At 39.4% G+C, this 19,383-nt stretch overlaps 1 protein-coding gene across 1 annotated transcript in view; it reads left to right on the top strand.

Annotated features, from left to right (window-relative positions):
* The first annotated feature begins 6,933 nt into the window (after window positions 1-6,933).
* The window catches only part of Dock3 (dedicator of cytokinesis 3), a 337,144-nt gene continuing 324,694 nt past the window's right edge, over window positions 6,934-19,383 (top strand). The window contains exons 1-2 of the mRNA XM_038322276.1: window positions 6,934-6,991; window positions 7,388-7,471. Coding sequence (XP_038178204.1) covers window positions 6,934-6,991; window positions 7,388-7,471 — 142 coding nt within the window. The remainder of the gene's footprint in view (window positions 6,992-7,387; window positions 7,472-19,383) is intronic.

Below are 19,383 nucleotides of genomic sequence, written 5' to 3'. Positions count from 1 at the left end.
TTACTCAGAGTTTCCATTTCCAGTCGTCCCTCAGATTGTGTTTTCTTCAATACCTCCATTTCATTTATCAGGTCTTGTACTGTTTCCCTTACCTGTTTGATTGCTTTTTCTTGTTTTTCTTGTTTTTCTTGGGTATCTTTGAGAAATTTATTTATTTCGTCTACCTTTTTGTTTGTCATCTCCATTTCTTTATGGCAGTTTTTTACCTCCTGTTTAAGGTCCTCTATTATTTTCATAAAGTACTGTTTAAGGTCGGATTCTTCTATATCTTCTGGGGTAGGGTGTTCAATTCTTGTTGTTTCGGGATGTCTGGATTGTGGTGATGTTATGTTGCCTTTCATGTTGTTGGAGGAGCTCCTGCATTGGCGCCTGCCCATCTCTTCCTTCAAAAGGAGCCCGGAGGCGTTTGGTGTTCTAAACCAATCTTTGCTGTGACTGAAACTGGTTGGATCTCCCCAGTGTCAGAGGAGGACCTATTCTTTGGGTCACAATCTGAAGAAGCCCGCACTCCCTTGCAGGAATCCCCAGACCTACCTGGAGGCCAGAGTCTGATTCCTCTGGGTGGATGGCCTTAGAACAGGAGCAGGACACCAGTTCAGGTGGAACTGAACTGGTGGAATACCACACAGCGAACCTGGCAGCACAATCTGAAGGAGCCCGCACCCCTCCGCAGGAATCCTCAGACCTGCCTGGAGGCCAGAGTCTGACCCCTTTGGGTGGATGGCCTTAGAACAGGAGCAGGACACCTGAGAACACTAGGGAAAGCTTGGGAGACACAGGGACGGGAGAAACAGACACAAGCCTGCAGAGGGAAGTGGGGGTAGGGGGTCTGTGCTCTCTTCCAGGGCAGGTTGCCCCAGGGTCCACATTCACTCACCAGTTCAGATGGAATGTCAGTGCACAGGGTCAGGGATTCCAGGCAGCCCAGGGTCGCAGCCCAGACAAAAGGGCCAAGGTGGGGGCAGGGCGGGATGGAATACCACACAGCGAACCTGGCAGCACAATCTGAAGGAGCCCGCACCCCTCCGCAGGAATCCTCAGACCTGCCTGGAGGCCAGAGTCTGACCCCTTTGGGTGGATGGCCTTAGAACTGGAGCAGGACACCTGAGAACAACTAAGAAAATATCACTGGTGCTACTGTGTTGAGAGGTCAGCGAGGTATGAAAGTGCATCTCCAGAAGTCGTCATCAGGACTGCAGTGTCCCAAAGAATGATGGATCCTCTGGCAGACTGTCAGGTCCCCTTGCAGGCCAAGCAGCTCTCAGACAAAGGCCTACCTTGCCCCGGGCAGTCAAATGAAGGAGGGGACCTTTTTTCAATTTATTTATTAAAAATTTCTACTTCTTCTCCTCCCATTTCCCTCTTACTTCCTCTACTCCCCCTCCTCCTTCCTCTCCAGTCCTAAGAGAAGTCAGGGTGCCCTGTCCTGTGGGAAGTTCATATAGAACCTTCATCCGACAATGGATGGAGATAGAGACAGAGACCCACACTGGAGCACTGGACTGAGCTCCCAAGGTCCAGATGAAGAGCAGAAGGAGGGAGAACATGAACAAGGAAGTCAGGACTGTGAGGGGTATGTCCACCCACTGAGACGGTGTGACTGATCTAATGGGAGCTCACCAAGGCCAGCTGGACTGGGACTGAATGAGCATGTGATAAGACCGGACTCTCTGAATGTGGCTGACAATGAGGGCTGACTGAGAAGCCAATGACAGTGGCATGGGGTTTTAATTCTACTGTATGCACTGGCTTTTTTGGGAGCCTAGTCTGTTTGGATGCGCACCTTTCTATCCAGTTTTTATGGATAATTCTGTTACAAACTGACCATGAGTTTAACATTTACTTCACAAAATGTGAATGCATGCCATATGAGACTATTGCTTCCTTGAATCTTCTTAAATTTAATATTGGCACAGGAGTCCAGTTAGTTGTAACAGAGCCTCTGCCATTTGGAAATTCCTGTAAGGTTACTGGATATATTAAGGTTGGTTGTCTGAAAACATGCTGTTCTTCTCTATTCTTTTAATGCATTGCTGAAATTACAATTACAATACTCTGTCTGGATTTGAATATATCTGTGATATGTTTTATTAGGTTTTTCTAAGGCCTGTATTTTAGCACTCAGATTAGCCAGCTGTTTTAGTAATAAGACAAAAATGATAGTGCTGATGTTTACAATTGACATTACATAAATCTCATTTAAATTAGATATCTTCTCATTTAATCATTCCATTTTTAAACTGTCTAGCATATTATACAGAGATCCAATCCCTCCATTGTAATGATTTTCCCCATTTTTTAATGTGGGAAAAAAGACCTTTCTTTTAACTAATTCTTCCCTTTAAGAATTCCCAATTGTCTTATCAAATCTACTAAATGAAAAGTTTTTGCACCCCAGTAAACCTCTCCGCCAGTGCAATAATCCAAATCAACCAACTCAAACCTAATTAGAAAAAACCCAGATTTAATGGATACCAACGCTCCTGGGTGGTCTTCTAGCCCCCTAGAGAAGAGCCAGGGAAGGAGACCAGAAAACCACGTTTGTTCTCTGGCAGTTTAAATACCCTGTGGGAGTGGTCTTGAGCATCTCTGGGGAGGGGCCTTCATTTGGCGGGCTTTCTCAGAGTCTGGACTGAGGCAGCTCTCAGGGGAGAGGGCTTGGAATGGAACTTTCTACCCAAACATTCCAGATCTTTGGGTATATGGATGCCAGGGGCTAGGGTGACACTTCCAACCAAATATCCCAGACTGTTTGAGTATAGGGGTGCCAGGGGCTGGGGTGATGCTTCTAGTCAAACATCGATGTTGAAGATGTGAGGCTTATTGCTCTGTTGCATAGAACAGTAAAAGCCTGACTGGGTTTCAAGGCTGCTACCTAGTTTGGCAGCAGCCTGAAACAGGGTTCAGGGAGAGACCACAGTCCGTGGTAGAGAAGGAAAGAGAGAGAGGGGGAGAGAGAGATAGAGCATGCGAGCATGTGAGCACAGGAGTGAACAAGCTGGTGGTCTAAAAAATGCATGGGATTGTTCAGGGGGTGGGACTGAAGGGGGGGACAGGACACTTCTGGTGAGGGTTGCCTGAAGGCAGAACCAGCCAGTCTAGGGCAGGTGAATCCTGTGACATTTGGAGCCTAGGTGCTTCAGGAGTTTGAATAACAGCTGGAGACTGTTTCAGAGAGGCATCAAGAAGAAAATCTGAAACTCAACGGAGGCTTGGGAAAAAAAGAAGAGAAAGCCTTGCTAGGTAGGGCTGTAGCCCCACATGCAGCTCTAGCCTGTGCCAGTTGATGTGGTGTGTCTTTCTGTATATGTGTTGCTTTTTACTGGTTGATGAATAAAGCTTTTTCGTCCAATGGCTTAGAGCAAAGCTGGGTGGGAAATCTGAACAGATACAGAGAGAGTTGGTGGAGTCAGAGAGATGCCATGAAGATGCATAAGAAGGACATGCTGTAACCTTGCCTGCAGGCCATACCCTCATGGTAATAGATTAAAAGAAATGGATTAATTCAAGATGTAAGAGCTAACTAGAAATATGCCTGAGTCATTGGCCAAACAGTGTTGTAATTAGTATAGTTTTTGAGTGATTATTTTGGTCTGAGCAGCCAGGGAACGAACAAGCAGTCTCCGTCAACAGCCAGTGACTAAAAAGCTTCAGGGAAATGGCTTTTCTTGAATTTGTACCCCAAATGTTGGTTGCCAAAATTAGCACGAATAATAGAAACCCAGAGACAGGTTCAACCTGAGATCAGAAAAGCAAAGCAGCCAAGCCACTTGAGAGCTCTTACCTCTGTGAAATCTTCAGCCTGAAAGAAAGTTCCTGTCTCAAACGGCCGTATATTTCTTTCTAGTGCTGGGCTTAAAGGCATGCACCACTGTTGTCCGGCCTCTATGGCTAACTAGTGTGCCTACTGGGATTAAAGGTGTGTGCCACCACTGCTTGGCCTTTATGACTGACTAGTGTGGTTGTTTTCCATTCTGATTTTCAGACAAGCTTTTTTTAAAATTAAAATACAAATGAAATATCACTACAAACAGTTCTTTAAAAGACTTTAACACAGAAACTTAAATGGATTTCACGTTTGCTAAGGTATATTCCTAACTAACCCACATCTGAAACATTATAGAATGAAAGCAAACAAAAACTCAAAAAATCTTGTCTTTTAAGTTAAGCATAAACTGTTATTATCAGGACAGTATTCATACTTAAGTTTTGAAATGCTATAAAATGGCATGTAGCTATTTAGGGGCATAGACAGCCTTATATTTTTCTCAGGTTTCTAACAGACAGTTGTAAAATAACCATCTATATTTTCAGATCTAAGAAACTGAGCAGTCAACTTTTTTTTAACATCCTTATAATTCTCAGTTGTTAATAGTGTGATTAGTTTATGACTAGGAAAAAAACGCTGAGTTTTAGAGTGTATTTTGGGCATCTGTTACTTACATTTTGAATCTTGAAAGCTGAACGAGGCCAAATTTTTAAACTCTTGACTATTTTTTAAGACTTTAACAAATATCAAAATGTTAGAAAAACATTTTGTTTTTTTTCCTGTAACAATAACCAGATGAAGTTTCTAATTGAGTGATATTTTTAAGTAGTTTGTAAAAATGAAAACTTGCACAATTGAATTGCCACCTTGTAATTTCTAATGAAATCTTCTAAATTATACCTACATTGAGATGATAATTCAAGATACATAAGTACAGCCACATTTCCAAACCAAAAATCAGGTCAAAACACTAAGATGTTGACTCTTAGGGAAGAGTAATTGAAAAGTAGGTAGTGTGAACCACAGAAACAGACTTTACAGAGATTGGATTTTGTAAGAAAGCGTTTGCTTTGCTTTTCCTAAGATACTTCTTACCTAGCTATGTAAACTTAAACAGGACAGTACATTGAATTTTAGTCATTAGGTCATTTCTTTAAAATAGATTAGACAAAAAGGAAGGAGGGGTAGACTGTAGCTGTTTCCTAGCAGTATCCATGGTTCTGTTTAAATAAGTAACAGATGAATTTAAGTTAAAACTAGATTTTGAAATTAAAGGACACAGGTTAATGAAAATACATATTTATTCTAGAAGTGTTTTATCATTAAAAAAATTAGGTTCATTTTTAGAAAGAGTTTACATACAGCTCATCGAACACCTTAAGCACAGTATCACAGTTGAAGGGAGAAGACACAGCATTGCAATTTAAAGTATGTAAAATCGCAGTCTATTGCAATACCTGTGTTTTCATATACCAAGAAAATGTAGCTTTTTGAACAAAGGGAAAAATGAAGGAAATCCTCAGGCAAAGATGGGGAGGGCTGCGCTCTAATGCCTTGTATCACAGGAATGGGATTCTTTTTTTTCCTTTTCTGTATATTCTTTTTTTAAAATTTTTTTTTAATTTTTATTTTTTTTCCATTCAAATATTTACACTTCCTTTCATCCTCCCAATCCCCTCCCACTCTCCCACTCCCCCTCCTCCCTCCACCTTCCTGCTTGAGAGAGGGCAGGGAACCCTGCCCTGTGGGAATTCCAAGGCCCTCCTTGCTACATCCAGGCCTAGGGAGCTGTGCATCCATATAGACTAGGGTCCCAAAAGCCAGAACATGCCATAAAAACAAGTCCCAGTGCCTTTATCAATGGCTTCTCAGTCAGCCCCCATTGTCAGCCACAATCAGAGAGTCCGGTTTGATTACATGCTCATTCAGACCCGATCCAGCTGGATTTGGTGAGGTCCCATTAGAACAGGCACACTGCCTCAGTTGGTGGACCAACCCCTCGTGGCCCTTACTTCGTTGCTTGTCTTCTCCCTCCTTCTGCCCTTCAACTGGACCTTGGGAGCTCAGTCCGTTGCTCTGATGAGGGTCTCTGTCTCTATCTCCATCCGTCACCAAACGAAGATTCTATGGTGATATTCGAGATCATCAGTCTTTTATCAAAAAGCAGACAGGAAAAAACAACCTCTTGAATTGATATTGAAGGTATTATATGCTGCTGATTGCAGTAAATATGCATATGTAAAACCAAAATGTGAACAAAATCACCAATAGCATTTTCTTTATATTACATCTGTCAGAGTTACATAGTGTATCTATGTCTGTATCATAAGACAGTTCTGTCTACAAATGTAAATACTGAGTTTAATAGTGCAGCAACCAGAGTCCCTAAGTTCAGTATCTTTTTGTGAATTACATTGGTTTTTCTCTTTTTCCCCAACAGCTGCCAACATGTTTAGCCTGTCTGCTCCATTTCCCTTTTTTTCTTGGACTCAAAGTAGGAATCATATTCCTAGACCAATGAGCCAGTTTATTTCTCTTTCTCAAATTCTAACATGGTCCTTGAGTTTCCTTCTGAGTCCATTTCCAAATTTTCTCACCAACAAGAATTAAGAGCCACTCATCGTCTTCTATTTTGTGAAAGAAAAATTTGGCTGGGCCATGCTTTGGCCTTTTTCTTTTTCCAGCTTGAGATTCTTGGTGAATTCTAGTTTCCTGGGGAGGTCCATTGTTTGAGTTGAATGAGGAATACATGTGTCTCTTTAGAATAGCTTCATCAATGTCTGGCTCATCACACCTCTGCATGCTGAGTGCCTAAATGGTAGGTGGTGTCACATATCTAGTCCTGGTTATTTAGTCAGGCAGAGGTACTTTGTTTTCTTCCTTTGGTAGCAGTTTTATGTTTCCTTGATTATTTGTGATCTTTTTGGATTTGGTCTGAATTTGAAGAAAGAAGTATTTTTCCTTTAATCTTTACATGTTTGCTGTGATAGCAAACACTATCAGTTTCTCTGTCTAGAGTGTTTAGGTGGATCACCTGGCATGTTCTGCCGGTGGCCTTAATGACAGAGTTCTTAGATGGCCTGGTCTTTGCTTTGGCTAGCGTGTGGGTAGTAGTTTATTTTTATTTTTTTATTTTTAGGGTTTGGAGGGTCGTGAGGGCTGATATGGAAGTTGGCTCAGCTTGTCGTCTTGTCAACCTTGTTCAGCAGCTAACCTGTCATTGTAGATCTTGAGTTCCATCCATAGAGTCTGTTCTGATACTGGGCCTGAATTTTTGTTCTGCAGGTTGGCCATTCTGTTAACCAGGATTACTAACATGTTTGCTCTGAGGGTATGCGAACCTAGGTCAAGCTGGGGGACAGGAAGAGTCTTTATACATGAAATGTTTTTATTTAAGAGCACATGCACACCACTCAGGAATAATAATTTTGCCACAATGTGTGTAACTTTCTGGCTTGTTTAATGATACTACCTTTTGCAATATATTGACCATTACACATTAAACAGGAATTATTGAATAATGGAGCATTTATATTGAACATTCAGTGCTTAATTCAGTGACTCTGACCATAAGTATTTTAATAATACTAACTGATATATTTGTCTTTGCTTTTCTAGTGATATGCAGCTTTCGAGGTTCTGTCCCTCAAGGACTGGTCTTAGAAATAGGAGAAACAGTTCAAATTCTTGAAAAGTGTGAAGGTAAGTGTGGTCCTATAAAACACATAGTGATCAATTATGGAAGTATTGCAATTATGCTGATAGATTTTTTTAAGAAATCTTTGTGAAACCATTATTAACCATATTAAATACTGTTATGAAATCTTCCCTAAAGGTTAAGTTTTTAGTTTTTTTTTATTTATTTTATAATTAAGATATATAATTCCTTGTTCCCATATCCACCCTTTCTATATCCCAACCATCCTATTCCCCCAAGCTCTCCCCATCCTCCACTTCACACTTTTCTCTCCACATCCCCCCACCCCCCATCCCACCCCACCCCCAAGTTCCCATTTTTTTTGTCCGGCAATCTTGTCTACTTCCAATATCCAGGAGGATAACTATATGTTTTCCTTTGGATTAACCTTCTTATTTAGCTTCTCTAGGATCACGAATTATAGGCTCGATGTCCTTTATTTATGGCTAGAAACCAATTATGAGTGAGTACATCCCATGTTCATCTTTTTGGGCCTGGGTTACCTCACTCAGGATGGTGTTTTCTATTTCCATCCATTTGCATGCAAAATTCAAGATGTCATTGTTTTTTACTGCCGAGTAGTACTCTAATATGTATATATTCCACACTTTCTTTATCCATTCTTCCACTGAAGGGCATCTAGGTTGTTTCCAGGTTCTGGCTACTACAAATAATGCTGCTATAAACGTAGTTGAACAAATGCTTTTGTAATATGATTGGGCTTCTCTTGGGTAAATTCCCAAGAGTGGGATTGTTGGGTCCTGGGGTAGGTTGATTCCGAATTTCCTGAGAAACTGCCATACTGCTTTCCAAAGCGGTTGCACAAGTTTGCATTCCCACCAGCAATGGATGAGTGTACCCCTTACACCACAACCTCCAGCAAAGGCTATCATTGGTGTTTTTGATTTTAGCCAATCTGACAGGAGTAAGATGGTATCTCAATGTTTTAATGAAGTAACAGACATTTCTGGTCATAAGAATACTAATATTACATATAATGTCCAATGATTATTTTAGATTTATTATATATCTGCTTATACTTAACTGTGTTTGAGTGAATTGTAAATTGGTTTGTGTTTATTTTTCTGTCAAATAGACTAGATATTTTTAGCTGTAAAAGGGCTAAATACATGCTTTTCCTACTTAGGGTTTTTATTGCTGTGAAGAGACACCATGACCATAGTAACTCTTATAAGGAAAACATTTAATAGTTTTCAGAAGTTCACTCTGAAACTATTAGTTTCAGAGGTTTAGTCCATTATCATCATAGTGGGGAGCATGGTGGCATGCAGGCAGACGTGGTGCTGGAGTAGTAGCTGAGAGTCTTACAACTTGCAGACAATAGGAAGTCAGCTGAGACACTGGGTGGTATCCTGAGCGTGGGAAAAACCCAGGTTTTCTTTTTCGTTCCTCCCTCCCTCCCCCCCTCTGGTGTTTGTGAAAAGATAAATAAAAAACCCAAAAAACAAAATATAGTTTTTTGTCTTACTGACAGTGTTCTTTGTCTTACAGAAGCTTTTCAGTTTCCGGAGGTCCCATTTATTAATTGTTGCTCTCAGTGTCTGTGCTACTGGTGTTATATTCAGGAAGTAGTCTGTGACAATGACAAGGCTGCTTTCTACTTTCTCTTTTGTCAGCTTCATTGTAACTGGTTTTACGTTAAGGTCTTTGATCCACTTGGACTTGAGTTCTGTACAGGGCAATGGATATGATCAGTTTGCATTCTTCTACATGTCGACATCTAGTTATGCCAGCACCATTTGTTGATGATACTTTCTTTTTTCTATTGTATATTTTTGACATCTTTGTCAAAAATCAGGTGTTGATAGGTGTGCAGATTTATGTCAGGGTCTTTGATTCTATTCCATTAGTCCATGTGTCTGTTTGTATGCCAATACCAAACTTTTCTTATTACTATAGTGATGTGAGAGATTTGAAATAACCAAAAATAGTCCTTTTGGAATAAATCAGTTTTAATAAAAGGAGAAAGAGGGACACTTACAAAGCCAAGGCTCCAGCGAAGCAGAGGGTGACGCAGGAAAAACAGGGCGGCTATCCCCAACCCGGTTCTTTTTAAAGGTACCTCTCTCCCCTGGGGCAGCCACACCCCTGAACGCAGGGATTGGGCCAGCTGCCCCAACACTATAGCTCTATAGTAGAGCTTGAAGTCAGGGATGGTGATACCTCCAGAAGTTCCTTTCTTGTACAGGATTGTTTTAGCTATCCTGGATTTTTTGTCTTTCCATATGAAGTTGAGTATTATTTTTTTGGAGGTCTGTGATGAATTATATTGGAATTTTGATGGGGATTGTATTGAATCTGTAGATTGCTTTTGGTAAGATTGCCATTTTCATCATGTTAATCCTACCTCCAAGAGCATGGGAGATCTTTTCATTTTGTGATGTCTTCAGTTTTTTTTCTTCAAAGATTTAAAGTTCTTGTCATACAGGTTCTTTACTTGTTTGGTTAGAGTTACCCCAAGATATTTTATGTTATTTGTAACTATTGTAAAGGTGATGTTTCTCTGATTTCTTTCTCAGCCCATTTATCATCTATATATAGAAGGGCTGCTGATTTTTTTTGGGTTAATCATATATTTTGCAACATTACTGAAGGTGTTTATCTGTTGTAGGAGTTACCTCATAGAATTTTTAGGGTCCCTTACGTTTGTTATTATGTCATCTGCAAATAGTGAAAGTTTGACTTTTTCCCTTCCAATTTGTATCCCCTTGATCTCCTCTTATTGTCTTACTGCTCTAGCTAGAACTTCAAGTTCTATATTGAATAGATATGGAGGGAGTGGACAGACTTGTCTTTTTCATGATTTTAGTGAAATCACTTTGAGTTTCTCTCTATTTATTTTAATGTTGGCTGTTGACTCGCTGTTTGTTGCCTTTATTTAGGCATGTTCCTTGTATTCCTGATCTCTCTAAGACATATATCATGAAGGGGTATTGAATTTTGTCTAAGGCTTTTTCATCATCTATGAGATAATCATGTGTTTTTTTTTTCCCCTTTCAGTTTGTTTATATGGTGGATTACTTTGATGAATTTTCTTATTGTTGAAGCATCCCTGAATCTCTGGGATGAGGCCTGCATGGTCATGGTGGACAATTTTTTTGATGTGTTCTTGGGTTTGGTTTGCCAGTATTTTATTGAGTATTTTTGTGTCAATGTTCACGAGGGAGATTGGTCTGTAATTCTCTATCTTAGTTGTGTCTTTGTGTGGTTTGGGTATCAGGGTAACTGCAGCCTTGTAAAAGAGTTTGACAGTGTTCTTTCTGTTTCTATTGTGTGGAACAATATGAGGAGTGTTGGTATTAGATTTTCTTTGTATTGTAGAATTATGCACTGAAACCATCTGACCCTGGGCTTTTTTTTTTTTTTTTTTTTTTTTTTTTTTTTTTTTTTTTTTTTTTTTTGGTTGGGAGACTTTTGATGACTGTTTTTATTTCCTTAGTTGTTATAGGTCTATTTAATTTGCTTATCTGGTCTTGATTTAATTTTGGTAAGTGATATTTATCCAGAAAATTGTCAATTTCCTTCAAGTTTTCCAGTTTTGTAAAGTATAGGTTTTCAAAATGTGACCTAATGAATCTCTGTATTTCCTCCGTGTCTGTTGTTATGTCCCCCTTTTCATTTCTGATTTTGTTAATTTGTATGTTCTCTCTTTGCTTTTTGGTTAGTTTGGATAAAGGCTTGTCTATCTTGTTGATTTTCTGAAAAACCAATTCTTTGTTTCATTGTTGTTTATATCATTTTCTTTGTTTCTATTTATTGATTTCAGCCCTCAATTTGATTATTTCCTGTCATCTAGTTCTCCTGTGTGACTTTTTGTTCTAGAGCTTTTCAGGTGTTCTGTTAATTCTCTAGTATGGGATTTTTTTTCCAGCTTTTTTTATGTACACATTTAGTGCTACAAACTTAGCACTGCTTTCATTGTGTCCCATAAGTTTGAATATGTTGTGTCGTTATTTTTATTTCATTGAATTTTAAGAAGTCTTTACTTTCTTCCTTCCTTGACCCAGTGGTGATTCATCTGGGCATTGTTGAGTTTTCATGAGTTTGTGGGTTTTCTGTAATTAATGTTGTTGAATTCTAACTTTATGCCATGATGATTCAGTAAGACACGGGGTTATTTCAGTTTTTTTATTTCTTTTTTTGTTTGCTTTGTTACTGAATATGTGGTCTATTTTAGAGAAGGATCCATGAGGTGCTGAGAAGAAGGTATATTCTTTTGTGTTTGGGTTAAATGTTCTATAGATGTCTGTCAAGCCCATATGAGTCATAACATCTGTTAGTTTCTTTATTTCTGTGTTAAGTTTCTGTCTACCAGACCTGTCCAGTGGTGAGAGTGGGGTGTTGAAGTCTCTCACTATTAGTGTGTGGGGCTTGATGTTTGATTAAGTTTTAGTAATGTTTCTTTTATGAATGAGGGTGCTCTTGTATTTGGGGCATAGATATTCATTACTGAGACTTCATCTTGATGGATTTTTCCTTCTTTGTCACTTTGACTAATTTTAGTTTGAAGTCTATTTCTTTTTAGATATTAGGATAGCTACACCCGCTTGTTTCTTAGGTCCATTTGATTGGAAAATCTTTTCCCAACCCTTTGCTCTGAGGTAATGTTTGCCTTTGTAGTTGAGGTGTGTTTCTTGTATTTAACAGAAGGATTGATTCTGTTTTTGTATCCAATCTGTTAGCCTGTGCTTTTTATAGGCAAATTGAGACCATTGATATTAAGGGACATTAATGGCCAGTGATTGTTAATTCCTGTTTTTTTTTTGTTGTTGTTTTTTTTTTTTTTTGGTTATTGTTGTTGGGACTGCATGTGTTTCTCTTCTTTGGGATTTGCTGGTGTGGGATTATCTATTTCCTGTGTTTTTGTGGGTGTAGCTAACTTTCTTAGATTGGAGTTTTCCTTCTAGTACTTTCTTGTTGAATTTAACATTTTCTTTGACTGATGTATCTATTTCCTCTATCGGATCTTCACTGTCTGAGATTCTTTCGTATATCTCTTGTATTCTCTTCTTTATGCTTGCTTCTGTAGTTCCTGATTGTTTACCCGGTTTTTCCATTTCCAGATTTCTTTTGGTTTGTATTTTCTTTATTGCCTCTATTTCAATTTTCAAGTCTAGAGCTGTTTTTTTTTTTTTTCCACCTGTTTGATTGCTTTTTTTAAAAGGATTTATTTGGTTGATTTCTTTCATTTTTTTGTTTGTCTTTTCCTCCACTTTAAGGGAATTTTTCATTTCTTCTTTAAAGACCTCAATTATCTTAATAAAGTTATTTTGAGCTCATTTTCTTCTTTTCATCTGTGTTGTGATGTTCTGGTCTTGCTGCTATAGAATCAGTAGTTTCTGGTGGTGCTGTCTTGCTCTTTATATTGTTGAGTGTATTTTTACCCTGTTGTCTATCTATCTCTTCTTCCAATCAGAACAGGTGGGGCCTGTATTTCAGGGGTGTCCCTTTTCCTACAAATGGTATATCTGGGGACTGGTTCTGTTGAAGGCTCCTTAGGTGTAAGCAGGGTAGAGCCTTCTGTAATCATTCCTCCAGGTGCCTACTGACCTAAGACTCCTCCTGGTGCAGACATGGCTATTGTGCTGATGGTTACTCCTCCAGTTGCAGTCAGGGTTGAGGCTGAGCTTCTGGTGGTCAGACAATCTCCAGAGGCCACTGCTGCTGTTGCCTCAACCCACTGTGCTATTGAGGCTTCCTCCCCTGGCCACCTGGCCTGCCTGCTGTGCTGCTGAGGCTTACTCTCAGCTTTCTTCTTTTTATTCAGTCCAAAGACTCCACTCTATGGAATGGTGCTACCAGCATTTAGGGTGTGTCTTCATTCTTTACCCCCTTTTCGAGATAGTCTCATTGACATACCTACAGGGTTGTGGTTATTTTAAATTCAGTAAAATTGACTGACTGTGAAGATTAATCATCACATTGTAATGGTTTCCTACTTTGGCCATTCATGACATTTCTCAGTTATTTTGCAAATAGAGGTAGGGTGCTACACCCCTCCCCCAGCAATTTTCTCTAGTATTGGTTTTCTTCAGATTCATAGAGCATAGTTGGATACTACATAACTATCCGTCTCTGACACCTTTTGTGATGCCTGCTGGGGACAGATAGGGTGATGCTGTGGGATAACCACTTTGCACAGTGAAATGGGAACTTGTTTGCACACTACTGTTCCACAGATCTGGTGATCCTAGATTTAGCTCCTACATTCAGTCACATTTAATCACTTGTTGCCTTACTACCAGCTTCCACAGATGGTTTCCTACTAAGCTCATAGTCTAGAAGTAAAAGCAACATTTGTTCTCTTATGCACTTCGGACATATTTACTTCTTTATAGATCCCTCTGTGTCTTTTTTATTTCTTCAAAGTTTTTCCTTTAAGAAAACTAGCAGGGAAGTATATATCTTAATTAAGGGAGCCATTTGAGGGTTGGCAAGAGACCAGACTCTAGAGGAGTTCCCAGGTGTTCAAGGAGATGTCCCCAGCTTGTTCCTTGAGCACCTGAGGAGAGGGCACCTGAACTGGCCCTATACTATAGCCACTCTGATGAATATCTTGTATACCACCATAGAACCTTCATCTGGCGATGGATGGAGATAGAGACAGAGACACACATTGGAACACTGGACTGAGCGCCCAAGGTCCAAATGAGGAGCAGAAGGATAGAGAACATGAGCAAGGAAGTCAGGTCCGCGAGGGGTGTGCCCACCCACTGTGACGGTGGGGCCTATCTAATGGGAACTCACCAAGGCCAGCTGGACTGGGTCTGATGGAGCATGTGATCTAACTGGACTCTCTGAATGTGGCTACTAGTTTTTATGTGTCTCAGTGTGAACATCAGCAAAAATGGGCATGGAATCAAAATATGACTTTTAAGAGAGCTTGGACTCTGAGGTCTATGTTTAAAATCTATTGGGTTGTTTGGAACATGTCTTTTCCCTGGTAGGTCATTAAGTATATTTGTCAATGTAATTTTAAAGATGGTGTTAGTTTGGAACCATTGTTCTCTTGTCAAAAGCAAAACTTTCATTCATGTATATTCTATGTAAATTTAAGTTAGTAACAGGTTATGGACTATCATAAAAAGAAGCTCCAGGGTTTGAAATTTTATATAGCCTCATGTTTACTTTTTCCTGAAGCTTGAGGATAGGTTCTGCTGGGCAGAGGAGAGTTTTAATTTGTTTTGTAGTTTTGTGTGTGTATTTGAAATAAAATTTATTAGAGTTTCAAAGTGACATTGATAATCTCTCACGTCTTTCATGTAAGTTGATGAATGGCTTCTGGCAACTCAATCTGATAGATATCCTTTGCGTTAGCAGTCTTAGATAGTCACTGTTCTTTTATCTTGTATTTTTATTTGTATATACTCTTGATTTTGTGGAGGTGATAGTGAAAGTGGACCTCGAGAAACCAGAGTTCTATATAGCTTTATTGTGGACGATTTTAGGGCAATGAGCCTAACAATCTTTCTAGTCTTCAAGTTTTCTCTCTGTAAGATAATAGAAATAGGTACTTGTAATTATTCTAGGCATGTTTGTGAGGCTGTTTTGAGAGCAGTTAGGAAGGAAAATTCACCCAGAATGTGAGTGCACCATTCCATGGGTTAGGGTTCTCAGTTAAATAAAAAGGAGGACTGAATCAAATACCAGCTTTGTTTTTTCTTTTTGACTAGCTTGCTGTCTCATGCTTCTGCTATCTTGTCTTTCCTAGTGTGATAGACTGCATTCCTTTTTAAATCATGATCTCTAATAAACCCTTCTTTTCCTTCAGTTGCTTTTGTCAAGTTCTGTCATGGCAAGAAGAAAAGGAATGAATGCAATTTGTTTTCATGGAAACTTTAGGTGATTAAATGAACTAATATCCTTTTGTTATTGTCTGGAAAAATCTCAGTTTATATTCAGGTATACCATAGTTGGCATTTCTAAGAAGTTTTCTGTTATAGTTCCTTGGATGTTACTATTAAAACTCAGAAAAGAATGTATGGATTTTACATCAGATCTTTAGTTCATTTTGCAATTTGTGGCCTTAAGTTAATAGGCATTGTAAAAACGGGTTTTAGTTTATACCACCAAGATGAATATTGTCATGTTATTAGGGACCTTGGTGTATCATTATTATTTTTAAAATAACATTGAGATTTTATCAAAAAGTATTTGGAATTCTCTGAGCAAGTAAAAGTCTTCTTATTAAAGTATGGAAATTTGTTACTATGTTGAAAAGAATGGAAACTTTTGAGTTAGTGAGGTTTTTGTTTTTCAAGACAGTTTCTCTGTATTGTCCTGGCTGTCCCGGGAACTCAATTTATAGATCAGGTTGTCCTTGAATTCAGAGATCGGCCTCCCACTGTCTCTTGAGTGCCAGGACTAAAGGTGTGCACCACCACACCTGGCTTATAGTAGAGTACTGAATAGCTACATCTACTTTTTTCTCTTGAAAGCAATACAAATGAAATACAGATATTAAAAATGTATCCACAGGATATGGAAAATTTGTAAGGAATTGAAAGAGTGGAAGCATACCATACTTGAGACCCAAGGCACTAATAAAAATAGCTGAGTACTAATCTCCTTTATGTAGCACATCCTCAAAAGGCATAGGGAATTTTAGACACAAGTACTGGGATTGAGGATGAAATGTATCTCATTTTGTGCCTGTCTTTCTCTTGCTGTGATAGAAATTTTGAGATTTTTTAAATTTTAAGTTTTTATCCTTTGGCAGTTTTACACATTCATATGAATTTTAGTCACTTTCAACCCCTTTCCTCTTTTTTTCTCCTCTCCTTTTGCTGAAAATCTTCTTCCCAGCAAAACCCCTTCTACTTTCACATCTATTCATCCGTCCATCTGTCTGTACGTCCGTCTATCCGTGTGTGTGTGTGTGTGTGTGTGTGTGTATGGGGGGTGTTATCAGTCTACTGAGTCTCCTACCTTGCACAAACATGAATGAAGGTTATTTACTTGAGTATCTTATTAGTGGGTAGTTATACAACTGAAGAAAGTGACTCCCCTCCTTCAGCAACCTTTGCAGGTATGTCCAACCTGCAGCCTGTGTCCTGTACTTGTCACTCAGAATGTCTGATGGAGGCGGGTCTTCTATCAATCTGTTGATTTCATTGGTTAATTAATAAAGAAAACTGCTTGGCCTAATAGGTTAGAAAATAGGTGGGTGGAGCAGACAGAACAGGAAGAAGGAAGTGAGGTAGAAGGCCCAGTCAGATGCCACGCCTCTCCTAAGTTAGGCAGACTGCCGTGCCTCTCCTCAGAGAGAGTTGCGATGAAGCTAGCCGCCAGGTTAGATATGCTGAATCTTTTCCGGTAAGACACCACTCGTGGTGTTACATAGATTATTAGATATGGGTTAAAGCAAGAGATGTGAGAATAAGCTAATAAGAGGCTGGAACTGATGGGCCAGGCAGTGTTTAAAAGAATACAGTTTGTGTGTTGTTATTTCGGGGCATAAGCTAACTGGTGGCCAGGAGCTGGGCAGGATGAAAAGCAGGCCTGCCCACAGCCCCTCACTACAGAATGTCTAGTGAATATGGCCCAATACATTTGTAGATGACAACACTATGTTACACTGCCAAAAGTTTGGTACATCTGCCTTAGAGTGTAAAATATGTATGTTGGCTTTAGAGTGTAAAACATGTACTTTATGCTTTTATACTGTCAAACAATAAATAACAGTTATAGTGATTAAATTAAATTACCCCCATGTTTTATATTGCTCTTATTTATTTATTTATTTATTTGCTTACTTATATGTATGTGGTATACATGTGGGTGTCAGAGGACAACCTCTGGTATTGGTACTTTGGTATCCAGAGCTTTGTTATATAACCAGGACTTAAGCTTTCAGGGATCCATCTTTCTCTGCTTCATATCTTGCCAGTGCTGTAAGTGTTAATAGCTCTAAAGGAAAAGGTATCCTGGTAGTCAGAGTCCAGAGATTACCTATAGCTTCAAAGGGGAAGATATCCTGGCAGTTAGAAGCCAAGGAATACCAGTAAGTGTTTCATCACCTAAGGGAAAGGTATCCTGGTAGTTGGAAGCCGAGGATTACTTAGAGTTTTGAAGGGATAGGTATCTGAAGGGAGAGCTGCAACAGAAGTGTTAACAACTCTGTTCTGGTGACCCAGCAAAGTGTTAAAGTCCTTGCTCTGGGAAAAGTTTCCCTAGTGCAAGTTTAACAGATCTGCAGGAGCAGGGGAGGATTTCCCCCATGAGGTTGTCATAGCTCTGCTCAGCTTCCCTGGAGTGTAACCTTTTGCTCCAGCAATGACAAGAACTGTTGCAGCCTGGCTCTGCGCCGTCGAAAGTTGTTACATCTCTACTCTGCTCCACTCCAGCAAAAGAAAGTTGTTTCCAGCAAAAGAAATTTGTTACCATAGAACTCACGAGATTTATTGGGAGGGAGGAATCCAGGAGAGTGGCTGCCTCTGGCAGTGTGAAAAAGGTCAGCCCTAAACTGACCAGGGCTTATATAGGATTTCTTAGGGGTGGAGCTTTATAAGGTGAAGATTTGCAGGGTTGAGGATTGGTAGGTTCTTAGTTCCTGAGCTTCTGACAAGCTCAGAGATTAGTTGGATTTTGTATTTAGGAATTGGTTGGTTTTGTGGTCTGGGATTGGTTGGTTTCAATTTGCGAATTGATTAGGGGCAGGGTGTGTTTCTTGGGCTCTATTCTCAGGCCAGGATTTTCTTCCATTGGCCCTTTTTACCCTACAGCAGTTGCAAACCACCACATATGACCTTTTGAATAGGTTCTGGGCATCTGAACTCAGGTCCTCACACTTGTGAGGCGAGAGCTTTACTGACTGAGCCATCTTCTCAGTCCTCTCATCAGATATTTTTCTTCTGTTTGTGTTTTCACATTCATTAACCCTATCCAGTGCTTTTCCTTTATTTTCTCATTTGCTGCGTTCTATAAGGCTCATTTTCTTTGTATCTTAAACATTTTCTCAGTGCAGGTTGACTGCTTTCTTTTTTAGCCTCTGCTTTTGTGACCCTTCTTTCAATTTGTTATTGTTTTCCCTAGGTGGAGAATTTTAGTTTGATAGATATTTGAACATTTTAGAGATTTTATATAATTGGGCTGGCAAGATGGGTCAGTGGATAAAAGTGTTTCTTATGCCAGCCTAAGGACCTACATTCAATCCTTGGAAGCCATGTAAAGGGGGAAGGAAAGAACCAACCACACAGAGTTGCCCTCTGATCTCCATGTACATGCTGTGAAACACATGCATCTATCCACCCACACATCTATAGAAACAATAATAAAAATAAATTTTACTTAATTAATACTTGATTTGCACAGTTTCTGTTGAAAAGTCACTGGGTTATTGTTTTATCTTAAAGTGGCTCTACCCAGCCTTTTAGCCTCAGATCTGCTGCTTTCCTGGATCTTTTCCGGGCTACCAGTTTATAAAACTGGTAGTCATAGCAATAGATTATATACAAAAATTTGGATTGACTGTAATTCACTTTCTTTAAGGATTTTATCCTTGAAGACTGTTATTTTGGTAGACTTCAATTTCAACCTTATTATCTTAGTGGAATTACCATTTTTCTAATGTGATATCCTCAGAGAAAAATATCGGGTGATTGGAGGAGCTCATTCCTATAAAATTTCCTTTCTTATGGACTATAGTGCCTCAAGTCCTCTCTGTGGTATTTGTGCTTCTGTTCTTTCATATTTTTCATGTACTTTTAAAAGTTTTTGTATTTTTTCAAAGTAGTTTTTTAAAAATTAATATTTATTTTTTTATTAAAAATTTCCATCTCCTCCCCTTCTCCCACTTCCCTCCCCTCCCCTCCACCCACACCCCCACTCCCTCCCTCTCCAGGCCAAAGAGCAGTCAGGGTTCCCTACACTATGGGAAGTCCAAGGTCCTCCCAAC

The sequence above is a fragment of the Arvicola amphibius genome, chromosome 3 (assembly GCF_903992535.2).
Source record: "Arvicola amphibius chromosome 3, mArvAmp1.2, whole genome shotgun sequence".
Taxonomy (NCBI): domain Eukaryota; kingdom Metazoa; phylum Chordata; class Mammalia; order Rodentia; family Cricetidae; genus Arvicola; species Arvicola amphibius.
The sequence above is the reverse complement of the archived record's forward strand: the minus strand, read 5'-3'. Positions and strand labels throughout refer to the sequence as shown.